This window comes from Fusarium mangiferae, assembly GCF_900044065.1.
Source record: "Fusarium mangiferae strain MRC7560 genome assembly, contig: FMAN_scaffold003, whole genome shotgun sequence".
NCBI classification, from domain to species: Eukaryota; Fungi; Ascomycota; class Sordariomycetes; order Hypocreales; family Nectriaceae; genus Fusarium; species Fusarium mangiferae.
Genome location: NW_024573923.1, coordinates 665723 through 678684, shown reverse-complemented (window position 1 = coordinate 678684; position 12962 = coordinate 665723). Strand labels below are relative to the sequence as shown.

At 50.5% G+C, this 12962-nt stretch overlaps 5 protein-coding genes across 5 annotated transcripts; 1 reads left to right on the top strand and 4 right to left on the bottom strand.

Moving 5' to 3' along the window:
• Positions 1–283: 283 nt before the first annotated feature.
• Positions 284–2108, top strand: FMAN_04872 (uncharacterized protein; the record flags this gene model as incomplete). The annotated part of the gene is made up of 3 exons (XM_041828369.1): positions 284–657; positions 715–1219; positions 1269–2108. The coding sequence occupies 3 exons, from the start codon at positions 284–286 to the stop codon at positions 2106–2108; spliced, it is 1719 nt and encodes a 572-aa protein (XP_041679239.1).
• A 240-nt stretch (positions 2109–2348) lies between these two features.
• FMAN_04873 (uncharacterized protein) lies at positions 2349–2681 on the bottom strand (the record flags this gene model as incomplete). Its single annotated transcript, XM_041828368.1, has 2 exons — positions 2349–2422; positions 2483–2681. The coding sequence occupies 2 exons, from the start codon at positions 2679–2681 to the stop codon at positions 2349–2351; spliced, it is 273 nt and encodes a 90-aa protein (XP_041679238.1).
• A 1570-nt stretch (positions 2682–4251) lies between these two features.
• On the bottom strand, positions 4252–5923 carry FMAN_04874 (uncharacterized protein; the record flags this gene model as incomplete). The annotated part of the gene is made up of 6 exons (XM_041828367.1): positions 4252–4870; positions 4922–4985; positions 5038–5142; positions 5198–5353; positions 5480–5498; positions 5906–5923. The coding sequence occupies 6 exons, from the start codon at positions 5921–5923 to the stop codon at positions 4252–4254; spliced, it is 981 nt and encodes a 326-aa protein (XP_041679237.1).
• Positions 5924–7508: 1585 nt separating this feature from the next.
• FMAN_04875 (uncharacterized protein) lies at positions 7509–8964 on the bottom strand (the record flags this gene model as incomplete). Its single annotated transcript, XM_041828366.1, has 2 exons — positions 7509–8423; positions 8473–8964. 2 exons carry the CDS (start codon positions 8962–8964, stop codon positions 7509–7511), a joined length of 1407 nt encoding a protein of 468 aa, XP_041679236.1.
• A 771-nt stretch (positions 8965–9735) lies between these two features.
• On the bottom strand, positions 9736–11966 carry FMAN_04876 (uncharacterized protein; the record flags this gene model as incomplete). Its single annotated transcript, XM_041828365.1, has 2 exons — positions 9736–11853; positions 11913–11966. 2 exons carry the CDS (start codon positions 11964–11966, stop codon positions 9736–9738), a joined length of 2172 nt encoding a protein of 723 aa, XP_041679235.1.
• Between the last annotated feature and the right edge of the window lie 996 nt (positions 11967–12962).

Genomic DNA, 12962 nt, shown 5'->3' with positions numbered 1-12962 from the left:
GCAGATTATGTAATGGCCCCGTCATTCGATCGATATCCGAGCTTCAAGCTGGAATTAGGAGGTAGTCTAGCTCCCCGGTCATCCGCCCTTATTGTTTAGCACTGTTATTGTCTGGGCAGCCCAGCTCTGGCATCCATTTCATCACATAGTCTACACCCATCGCGCTTAGAACAAACCACTACGTCAACATTCCGCGTGCCCAAATACCAGTTTTGTTTTTGTGTCTGCAATGTGATTATCCCCCCTCTTCTCCAAACAACAATCCTTCCGAAAGAACCCCGCCATGTTGCGATATCTACCATTTGCGCCGTCGACGACGCCCCTACAGGCACTGACGTACCTTCTCGGCATATCGCTCTTCTCGATCTCCTTTCTTGTCTTCTTGAACAGTTCTGTTTCTTTCGTTATCACCGACCTGATTGGGCAGAAGGAGGGCGTGGGTGATGTCGTGGGAACTCTGGGCTTCGTCGATGAGCTCGTCGCGCTCGTCGCTTGTCCAGGATGGGGTCTTGTGTCGGATCGTCTGGGTGTTAGATGGGTTGCTGTCATTGGATACGCGATAATCGGTGTCTCGCTGGCTCTGTTTGTGCAGGCGAAGACTGTATATCCCCAGTTGTTGCTGGCTCGCGTGTTGTTCGCAATCGGCGCATCTGCAGCGTGAGTTGAGACAGACAGAGTAGAGCTTACGTGAACGGGCATTGCTAACTTTGGAAGGGCCACAATGGTAACTGCGATACTCCCATCTTTGACGGACGATAGCAACAACGAGGAGGATGAAGCCCAAGCCAGAATTAAAGCTCTTCATAATGCGACTGCCCGAAGCAGCATTGCCTTCTCTGTCGAATCCGAAGCGACAATCACCCAGGAACGATACACACAGTCTATTTCTGAGCCGAGCACAACAGATACCGCCGATACTGCTGCAGGAAGACCATCCAAGCTGGCGGGATTCGTTGGACTGTTTACTGGATGCGGTGCGCTTGTCGCACTGACGCTGTTCCTCCCCCTCCCGGCGCGATTTGGCGAGAATAAAGGCACTACCCCCGCTGAAGCGGTATCGTATAGCTTCTACGTTGTTGCGGCTGTCGCATTGGCCGTGTCTATCTTTGTTGCGATCGGCCTGCGCAACATCAAAGGTGAAGAGGGTAAGGGTTGGAGAATGCTCTTCGGACTGAAGAACGAGGACGAATCAAGTGACGGAAACGGTCGTGAGCGACGTGTAAGTCCAACACAATTTGACCCGGTAGATTTTTCCTAACAAGATATAGAAGCTTGCACCGTATCTCCACCTCATGAAAGACTCAGTCTTCCTTGGCTTCGTTGATTCACGAATCGGACTTGGCTATGTTGGCGGTTTTGTTGCCCGAGCTTCAAGCGTTGCCATCTCACTCTTCATCCCTCTTTACGTCAACACGTTTTACATCAGCAACGGCTTCTGCAAAGGCTCGCCTCACGACTCGTCACCCGAACTCAAGGAGGAGTGCAGAGCTGCATACGTCCTGTCTTCCATACTTACTGGCGTAGCGCAACTAATGGGCCTCATCTGCGCTCCTATCTTCGGATACCTTGCCAGTCGAACTGGCCGCATCAACTACCCCATTGTTGTCTCGACCGTTTTTGGTATCGTAGGCTACGTCGCCCTTCCGCAACTCTCCAGTCCTGAAATCAAGGACGTAGACGGCCGGGGCGGCAGCCCCGCAATCTTCTTTATTGTTTCGCTTCTTGGTATCAGCCAGATCGGCGCAATCGTTTGCAGTCTTGGCTCTCTTGGTCGCGGAGTTCTCGCAGTTGAGCTGCCTCGAACCGCCCGCCCCGAAAGCCTGCTCCAGCCAGAGGAGTACGAATCAGCCAACGATGAGAGCCGGCCTCTCATCAGCATTACGACGGACCAAGAGTCGGTCTCTCGCATCCGCCTTAAAGGCTCTATTGCAGGCGTGTATTCTTTGTATGGTGGCTTTGCCATCTTGCTCCTTACTAAGCTAGGGGGCTTCCTCTTTGACAAACTCTCCAACGGGGCGCCTTTCTACATGATGGCCATTTTTAACGCTGTTTTGCTCGCGTTCTCTCTTGGAATGGATGCTTCGCACACATTTTCACATCGGGTGTAAGATATTGCAGCGTCTCTGTCTCCTTGTAACTAGATACGAAATTCATGAAAAGCATTGTTCTCCCCTTTCATTAGATCTTATAGGGGACACCGGTGTGGTGTCATTATCGTAGCAAAACATCACTTATTCAAAGAAGAAACTTTGATATGAGGCGCATACAAATTTATTGGGACTGCTATCCTTGAACGTACCAGATACCGGTGCTGAAAGTCGTCAAATATGTACTCCACCCCCTGGATCTCAACCCAGATTTCTAATACCTACACAATTGTTCTTCGGTCTCGCCATGATTCTCATCTCTCTTCTTGTCAGCGCTATGATCAAACTTACAGATCGAAGCCGTGGAGTGTAGATCTAACGTCGACGTTCAATACGACGACGTATCGACTCCTGGAGCTGCTTGAACTTGCAGCGAAGCTTATCTTGAAGCTCATCACGGGCATCTTTACAGGCAGCTTTGAAGTTGTCCGTGTGATACTCCATATTGAGGCAAAAACGCTCAAGGTACTGCTTGAAGATATTGTCCTCATCGCTCTCCTGGTCTTCAGGGTCGATGGGTTGGTAATACTTCATTGTGGTGGTTTGTGGTTGCTTGGCTACTAGTGGATATAGGCAGTGCTCTGAGCGTGAAATGGTGACAAGGAATAATTCTGAAATTGATTTGGTATCGTCGCAGGTTTACTGAAGTATTCTCAAGAGGTTGTTTGGCTCTGAAGTGAGTGGAGTGGAAAGATTGAAGCCCTCCAACTAAGGACGGGCTTTTATACTCAAATTCCCTAGCATAGCCTCCAATAGTTACTGAACAGCCATCTCAATATGTTCATTTGTTCGAAAACAGTTCAATACTTACAAAATAATCTGGTCGAAGGAAAAGGGGCTTAAATAAGAAAGAGCCCGTTCAAGGATGCTGAGGCTAAAGGGGCCATTAAGATGCATAATCAAGCAAAATTTTTCATTTGAACTCGTATAATAGAGCTCTATCTCAGTCCATGAAGCTTATTGGAGCTCAAACGAGCTTCAACGACCAAAAAATGAGCGAGTTACGCCTCAAGTCAAGGTCGCTCTAGCGAAGCTGACTAAGAGCTGCGAGTGCAAGCACATAGTGACTGTCACTGAACATAGACTATTTCTACTAGCTCTATAGAACATATGAGACTGTTCGAGGTGTAAGTTGGACGCAGTTCTTGCTTCAAGGCGCTTCGCAAGGTTGATTTGAATGCTGGTCCCAAGGATGGCTTCACCACACGACGTAGCTCATTGGAAAGAACAATATCTCAAGCTGTAAACAGTCCATATGTTCTTCTAAGAGAAGTCAAATCATCCTTGTGTTAGGACAATAAGTGCTCGTCGTTCGCAATATGTTAGTTACCCATATCCCTGACAGGTGCTATGTGATATATCAGATTCCGCCTACGTCCTTTATTGGCTTGCGAGCTTGTATAGTCAGCATTTATACGGTGAGAACAAAGAACTGGACAATCCCAGAGAGTTTTTGGGCTCATTTGCGCTGCAAAAGTTGAGTGCTAGTTATAGGTGTAGATAAAGGGGGTGGGTAATGTTGGCCTACGGACGGCGACAGCCAGTAAGCAAATCGAGCAATGCACAATAACGAATAAGTAGGCAGTCTGCAAGGCCTCAATACTATGTAAATATAATGTAGACTAAAGGCGCCCACGTTACCTATTGGTTGTGACCCAGGGCATTCGATTTCATATGGCGAATCACATATCAGACAACATAGAAATAAGAGCATTTCAAATGAATTTTGTACGGAAACCCTTCGAGAAGACCTAGAGGACAGAAATATTTCTGGGTGCAGCAGAGCTAGTGAGATCTGAGCTCAAATCCTCCCTATATCACGCAGCACTTTGCCAGTTGGACGCAGACCATCCAGCCAGACACAAAAACCAATGGTCAACTTATTTTTTTCATTTCAACCTGTCGAAGAACAACGAATATGGCATCCTTTCCACCCCCTTCTTATAACCGTGACGAGTTGATGGGGAAAAAGGAAAAAGGGGGGAGGGCGTGGGACATGCATGACGTTGACCCGTGTTTGCCTTATGCTGTGAGAGGGTGCAAGCAGGGGATTTTTTTGGAGGCGCTCTCTTGTGCGAGGCGCGCGGGCTTTGGCTTGGGCAATCTAGTTGCCGCCGAGGCTGGGGAAAGCAGACTGGTCGCTGGTGTTAATAGCAGCATTGCCCTTAGCAGATCCCTGAGGAGCACCGCCGCGACCGCCGCGGTTACCTCCACGGCCACGGTCACCACCACGCTCTCCGCCACGACCTCCACGGCCGCCTCGGCCTCCGCGAGCACCACCTCGGGTGCGCTCAGGCTCGACGAAGCGAGGGTCGAAGTCAATGGTTTGCTTGACCTTGCGCTCGCGCTGGCGCTGGGCCTTGCCTCCGGTAGGGGCGAAGTACTCCTCCTCCTCGTTCTCGAGGGGCTTGGCGTTGGCCCACTTCTTGTCGAGCTTGCTGCCCTCGTTGGCCTCACGGACCTTGAGACCGGAGTCGAGAGCGGCCTTCTTCTCAGCCTGCTGGGCGAGATATTCCTCGTAAGAGACCTGCTTCTCGGCCTCCTCCTCGGCGGCGGCAGCCTCAGCGGCAGCGTCCTCAGCAACGGCATCCTTTTGCTCGTCCTTAGCGATAGCTTCACCGGCCTGCTCGTCCTTAGCGATAGCTTCACCGGCCTGCTCGTCCTTAAGTTCAGCAGTACCCTCGTTAGCACCCCAGGATTGGGCAGCCTGCTTGTCAGAGCCACTATATTCGGTCAGCATGTCGAACAAGACCAGGAGATTCAGTCAAGCATACCCGTGGCCGCCGAACTTGGAAGGGTGTCGGTCATCGCGCTCACGGGCGTGTCTAGCGCCACGTCCTACAGATTATCAGCTTTTGTTCGCCATGACCAAAGTCCTCGGGCTACTCACCACCACGGACACGAGCACCGGCACCGCCTCGGGGACCATCACGAGGAGCCTCCTCAGTGGATCGGTTCTGGTTTCGGTTGCTGCCAGCACCACGATCCCGGAAAGCTGTTCCGAGTCAGTATTTTGGCTATCGACTCATTTTCCGGTGCTTAAAACTCACCACCCTCGTTACCACCAGGACCACGGCGGTTACCGCCAGCACCACCGGCCCTTACGGGAGCCTGGGGCTCGACATTACGCTTAGTAGTACGAGCAGTGTTCTTGTCAACGGTCTTGACAGGAACGACGGGCTTCTCCTCGCCGTCACTGTCGTTGCCTGTGGAGGAGTCGATATGTCAGTACGAGTGATCGTAATTGAGTTGGGCATTGGGCATCGGAGTCGATGAAGCAAGATTTGGATTTTTGTGTCTCGCGGGGAAAGCGGGGAGAGGAGGAATCGTACCGAGGTAGGCAAAAGGGTTCTGGACAGAGCGTTAGCATGATTATATGGTTGTTTGGCTATTGCGGCATCATATTTGTGGTGTTTTAGTATGAGGGGGCAGGCCGTCGCGTTAGGTTAGGGCAAACAACCTGATGGGCGATGACGAGTGAAGGGAATGAGGGGCTTGTTTTGAACAATGGGCGAGAGGATGGGCGATTTGCGACAAGAAATAGCAGAGGCGTAGAGCAGGCGAGGAGCAGCAGAAGCATATGCGACTGCTGAAGCCATCGAGAGCCAACGATCTCATACAAGAGAGTTCGATCACCGGCGTTGTGATGCAAAATTGCCAACCCAATCCAGCGCCCCAAACCAAAACTCGAGTCGAGATCGCAGGGGGTACACTGCATACAATAGAGAGGAGAAGAGAACAATAGAGATGAGCCGTACCTTTGTGACAACCGACATCTTTGGTCGTCGCCTTGGGCTTATCGCCTTCCGTCCGGGGCGTAATTCAAATCTTGAGGGCGACGAAGAGTGGTCTACGGTCGCATGACCTTGTAAGAGGAAGAGCTTTTGGTGGTTTTGTTTGGGTTTGGGTTTGGGTTTGGTTGAGTGAGGTACGTACGTAGAGACTCCAGCCAGCAGAGGGGGGGTCCGAAGCGAGTATTGGATTGTAGGAGTGGAGGGCTCAGTCAGGTTTGGCTGAGTTGAGTCGAGTCGAGTCGAGTCGAGTCAAGAGAGAGGGAGTCTCGTAAGGTTTAGGCACTGTAAGTAGGTATTTTTTGGCTTCTATTGGTGTGGTGTGACCCTCTCGACCTTTTTTTTTTTGCTCGAGACCTAATTAATGGTGCCCACGATCAAGACTCAAATCATAGTCTAATGTTACTGGTAACAAATTTAGGTACTAAGACAATTAATCATTGGACCAGCCTCTTTTTTTTTTTTCTCTTCCCACTCCCGCTCCGTCTGCCTCTTGTATTTTACCTGATCTAACTACGGGACGTTACCTACTGACAACTCTCTTCAAGTACATACATACAGCGCACAACATGCCCTGAGGCAGCTGTTATTACTGGTCATCAGGTGGGACGCTGAGGGAACTCTGACGCACACGCAAAGCGCTAGAAACCTTGTCCTCGCTTAACGATTTGTTGCAATTAAATTTGAATTTTGTGAGTGGAATTTAGGGCATGAAAATGGGGTACTTTTGACAACTGGATTGGATCTTCAGAGCTACCTAGCACAGGCCAATTAACCCCGCGGTTGAGGTGAGCTCCAAAGAATGATGATGGATGCTGCCAATGTGGACGACTATAGATCTATGATATGTGTATACATGCCCGTGATTACAGCCATTTGATTAACTCAATTACTCGATAATAATTCTATCACAAACCCAATGCATGAGACTCTAAATCCAGCAGAGTTCAACGATGCTTCAAAGACTTAACTCACCTGCCTCTCTCTACCTACCTTGCAATTACCCCGCCAGAGCTTGGCCTTAGCTGGGTACGGCTGGGCTTCTTTGGCTGGTGGAAACCTCCATTCCCCTCCTCAGAGTCAATGTGATCACGTTCCTCAACAGAGTCAGTCATTTATTGAATTTATCACAAAAACTTCAGTCTCCTCAATACAACGCTCACGTTATCAGTCTCAAGCTTAATTGAATACCAAAGTCCCTTGTTCCGTAACCGTTCTTATGGCGCCCAGTAAGATCTCGCTTAGCTCCGTGCCTCGGCCGTCCGCTTCCGCTTCCGGTGCCGAACCGATAGGAACGCTCTCATGATTAGTTACGTACCTCATCCGTCTCGGGCTTTGTCCTGATGATCACGACATTTCATTGGTTTGCCGAAACTGTAGTTCTCTCCCTCTTGGCGATCACCAAGCTCAGAGGTTCACCCTGTACGGAGTATAGCTTCTTCATAATGCTCTGCTAGTCCGATTTCGCTGAGAACTCGAGGATGTAAACAGACTTCTCTTAAAACTTATACATAATTCGCATGTGAATAGGGTCCTGCTTCGCTAACACATACTGCCGTGTAACAATCCTCTATCGTCCTGTAAAGAACCGTCTCAACTCAGACCCAACCTTGCCTCCCCATTCTCCACCCTCAGATTGTCCCGGCTTCATCTTCGCGATGCCCTCCTCAGTCACGCTTGCATCTATTCTCCTCAACCTTCTCACCTCCTGATTCTGTGTCGATCTCGTCGTCGCGGGCTGGTAACGGTCAAGATACTCTGATGATTGTGGAGTAGCATGCACAGTTCGTTGCGAGTGCGACGTGAGCTGTGCGGGCAAGGGGCTAGCCGTCCTGATGTTTGACAAAGGAAGCGGATACGGCGTCCGCAGTACCTGATCTGGATATTCTGGAGGCGTTCTGTATGCCGATGACTCTGCCTCTGAACGATTGGCCTCTGCGCGACGTGACGGAGCGAGTCGAGACGATGGTCGTTTCAAGGGCTCTACGCTGACCCAGCTGACAGCTTGTTTGTGCCGCACTTCAGACCGGTCATTCATGTCGGGAAAGTCGTGCTCTGGAATATTCTGGGTGCTGCGACTGCGAGACGGAGAAGAGGGTGGGGTTTTAGGCAGAGTTGTTGATGGTTGGCGTGGAGGACGATGTTCTGGTGTTCGACTCCTCACAGGCGATTCCGAGGGACAGACAGAACAAGGAGCTGAATGCTGTTTTCTCAGATCGTGGGGAGGCTGAAGGTATGTATCGGCGGCAGTTGACCTGCGCTGGCGCTCGTGGATAGTGGGACTCGGCGGCCGTTGCATGAACAACGGTATAGGCTTCAGGGGGCTTGGCTTAAAGGAAGGACCGTTGATAGGATCAAAGATGTCAACCCATATAACCGACTCGGAGTTGTCCTTGACGTCGGTTGAGACTTTGTTGACCGTAAGGTCCTCGGCCTCAACACCATATTCGCTCTTGTGAGTTCTCTGTTGGCTAGGGGAGAACTGCTGCACAAGAATATTAGTAAGAATTACAGGCGCGAAACTTGCAACTTACCTTCAAGTTCTTCTCGCTGTTTTTGGCCTCCCATCTCTTCCTGGTCAAGCCCCCATCCACTTTCTCGACTCTCCTCAGCCCCCTTTTCACAACATTATCCTCCTTAACACCATCAACCTCGACCTCTACAACACAAGCGGCACAAAGCGGGACCTCAGTCACCTCTCTCCCTCCACATCCTTCCTTTACTCGATCTTCTACCCCGCTCTCTTGGAAGAGATCGTGTACTGAAACCCCCTGGTGAATGGATCTGCTCCCGTAGAGTAGACATCCGTAATACGCTCGATGCCAGAAACACCAACTGAAACTGACACATTCATCCCCTCGGTATATGAGCTCTCCACAAACCCAGCAGATGGCTAGGTTGAGGAGCGCTGCGTGGCATGTTGCACATGCTAGACGGCCAGTACGGCCGATGACGTGAGGGGGGCCTTGAAAGACGTGGAAGCAGAACGTGCAGGTGAATATGTTGGTTTGAATATGGGTTGGCATTGTAGAAGCATAAAGGTAAAGAAATGCCTTCGATAATATGTTAGGTATTGTGATGAAAGAATGTACGAGCGAGCAACCGAAGACCAAGGCTGTAGTTTGGTGGCCCCTGGATCGTGCCCTGAAGGAGTGTCATAGCTAGGATCGGATGTTAGATATCAGGTATGGATATGAGAGTGAAAGACTACCTACCTTACCCACGGCAAGGACATAACACATCAGATTAAGGAAAGTGCAGGTCATGTCAGGGAAGAAGAACGTAACATATCAGATAGTACCTTGGGTAAGGTAACCTAGGTACGAAACAAAAGAGTCCTAGGGAGAGGGAGGCATATGTGTTAAGCTTATACACAACCCTATACAATCAAATATAATGATGAACTATTCTCATCTGAATTTTAATCTCAGAACCTGATGCATTTTGCCATAACGCCCCGTAAACCCCTTAATCCTTGAGTGACCCAAATCCTTTGTCTTGTGTGGTAAAAACAGCATGTCATTGACTTTGTCAACATAAAAAGCCAGGTAAAAACAATCTCGAAACTCCAGCTTAATCAAAGCACGCTTCATCATTAGCTTCTTGTGTCAAGCTCTGGGTGTCGGCAGAATCGAGTGACCAACATGCTACGAGACGGAGCAAATAACAGTGACCCTATAACATATGCCGTGACAACCTCCAGAATACGACAGACACATAAAGTCGTATTATACATTCAATTTTCAAAAACTTCGCAGCTGTAGCTGCACTTTGGTGGATTCCAACCATGTGGAAACTTAAGCTCGATTCTTAGGACGAGCAAGCATGTTAAGCCGACTCAAGCTGAGAACTGCACGCTTCTTGGTAGGGCTGGCAGAACCAGGGGTACGCGGTGTCGTGCTACCAAAGCGGACCTTCTTTGCGCTCGGAGTGCCGCCAACAAGACGAGGAGCTAGAAGGGCTTCGCCTTCAGGGACATGCTCGGCCTTACGCTTCTTGGCTGCACGTTCAGCACTCTTCTGCTCCTCTTCTTCCTCGTCCCAACTGGTTCGGTGTCGCTTCTTGTTGGACATGCCATGAGGCGCTCCAACCAGGATCTTGGCCGAGCCAGGTTCCTTGTTCTCCTTGTTGGGGCCAATTGGAGAAGTAGGTCCAGGGAAGCTACCAGGCATCTTTCCATTAGGCTTGAGCGACTGCCGGACTTGGCGAACACTCGACTGGCCAGGGGAGGCTCCAAAGCCTAGCACAGGAACGTCGCCAAACTCGATCGTATGGTCACTGCGGAATGTGAACTTGCCGGGGACAGACGCAGGTGCATTATCCTTCTGTTTGCTGGGAGGTTCGGGCAGGGGTCTAAAGCCACTGAGATCAGGGTATACAACATCCCCGGAGTCTGCCTTCGCAAGTGTTCCATCAATACCTTGGAACTGCTCGTCCGCCAAAGTTCGTGTTGACTGAGCCTTGAGACAAGACTTCTGCGGAGAAGGCGAGTTCTGCTCGAATGCAATTCGTGTGACCTCTGGGGTGAAAGCGACGTGCTTTGTCACCTTTCGTCGAGGAGTAGTCAACGGAAGAGGAGGCAAAGCCTTGTCCTTATCGGCCTTGGGTGGAGCAGGTGTCTGTGAGATCATGGGTTGTGGGATCGCAGTCTGGACATTGCCCGAAGGTGTTCGGTTTCCGCGCAAAATTGACTTGACTCTATCGAAGCGGCCTGGGCTAATGACTCGAGATCTAGGCGTAGTCGGCTTACCAGGCATTAGGTGGGAAGTGCTGGTGGATTTTGGCAGACCACTCTTCAGGTCGACCTTGGAAGGAGACTTGATCAGTGAAATGGTGGGTTTCCCTGTGTGAGCCAGAGACGCCTTCGTAGGGCTCATGAGTCGTGCCAGGCTTGAGCTTGAGGCGGGCAGCTTGGTTGAACCATTTCCACTAGACTTGGGTCGAGGAATCGAGGAATCATCGCGTAATGGAGGTCGATTTGTTGTCGCGTCATCCTCCATCCGCTGCTTGAGTCTCTTCGAAGGAACGCGCTGGTGTACATTAGGGAACAACTGTGTCTTCTTGGAGGATGCGGGAATGGCGGTAGGGAGATTGGACGGTGGCATCGTAGACTTCTTGGGCGAAGGCGATTGTTGGTATTCATCAAGGTTAGCACGCGACGACTTGCGCTTCAGACTCTGTGTAATGCGAGGTGTTGACGGTGTGGGAACATCTAGTTCGGCCTTCGAGGGTGATGGCTTGAGACCAGACTTATCAGGAGAAGAAGTTGGTGTCGTTTCCAGGTTGGCTTTCGAAGGTGTGCGCTTCAGAGACTGGACAACAGGCTGGAATCGCCCGTTTTGAGCTCTCCAAGCAGACGCATGGTTCTCGATAGAGTCCATCTTCTTGAACTCCGCCATATGCGCCGCGCTATAACGACTTGTCTTGCCCTTGGGTTTAGCAATCTTGCGGCCAAGGGCGTCTTCTTCAGCATCCTCTGCATCACGCTTTGCGATCATATCAGCCTTGATCTTGGCAGCCTGTCCGCGAAGTTCCTCCATCAGACGTTGCGCATCACCACTAAGGGTGGAATCGGTAGTGTCGCGCGTGAATCGGAACGTGAAATCGGAAGCAGGAACGCCAATCTTGGACGGTGTGTCAGGCGGAACGCCAGGGCGGCTGGTGTCCTTGATGTCTGTGAAGCCCAGTCTCATCGCGGAGGAGGGTTCGCCCATATTGTGATGAGCTTTGCTTGGGTGCATCTCTTCATGGGGAGGCTTCATGGCCGATGACGCGGGCGTCGAAGGCGCAGGAGCTGGTGAGGATGGAGCGGCATTGTTTTTACCTTTCGCTTTGCTGCGACTCTTTGGCTGTGGGAGCCGCTCAGGCGACTCGGCATCTTCGACAACAGAGGTCAAGTTGGATGTCGCAGGTTTCTGCCATAATTGTCAGGATGCTTGTTGGGAAAATTGCATGATGCCATCACGGAGCTCACCTTAGGGGTAGTACCAGAGGCCAACCGGGCCGAGCGACGGCGCGGAGGAGACATTGCGTGTGATAAGAATGTGGTCAAGACTCCAAGTTATGCAAGTACTAGGCAGGTAATTTCAATAATTAAGGGTCGTGATCCTCGTGGGTGATGTCTTTGGGGGTCTCTGGTATGATGTCAAATCTCTCTCGATCCAGATGGCGCGTGAATTCCAACGTTGTGAGTGGTGGGGGCTTGCGGTTTGTTTACATGGTCCAAGCTCCATAACAACGGGTATCCATGCACAGTGCCAGCCACAGTATTTTGCACCAAATATTGGCCTGGCACTGTACATCGTCATCATTCAATTTGCCTACCCTGTGGCACATCACATCAAGTTTGCAAGTTGAAGTTGATCAAACTGAGGACATGTCTCGATGACAATACATGTCTCAACGGTCCCATTACCGTGTCTGACTCTCTTTCTACAGCATCAATATTTGGCTTGCGTTACTGAGACCAAGATTTAAGTCATGATAGAGCAATACCGTTGAAACTCTAAACCTTGGCAAAGTCAATCACACCAGTTTAATAACATCACGAATTGCCAACGCGCGGGTTTACGCTTTCACTACTCAGGGTTTCGGTGTTCGCTGCGGCCCAACCAGTCATAAATTACCCCTACGATAATTGAGAGTCACGTTGTTCTATGTATCACGAGGCCAAGGTACAGAACATCAACGGCCGACGGACCAACGAAGTCAACATGCCATTCTAAATACGAAATTAAGTAGATCTTCTGACAAAAGAAATACGTATAGGCAAAACGAAATCAATAGAATACTCAAGGCTGTACTTTGCTCAAGGCTGATGCCGAGGTTGCTGCTCAGGTACGAGTCTTACTGAGCTCTGGCCTCTGGACGGTATACTTGACAATGCCATCAACACACAACTGAAATGTCGAAAGCACATCCCAGGACAGACCAATCCCTATGCCGGCTTCAACATGCCCATAATATGATCTACCGGCCCTCATCCGTTACCCATGGCATGCAAGTGATACCCAAATCGGATATC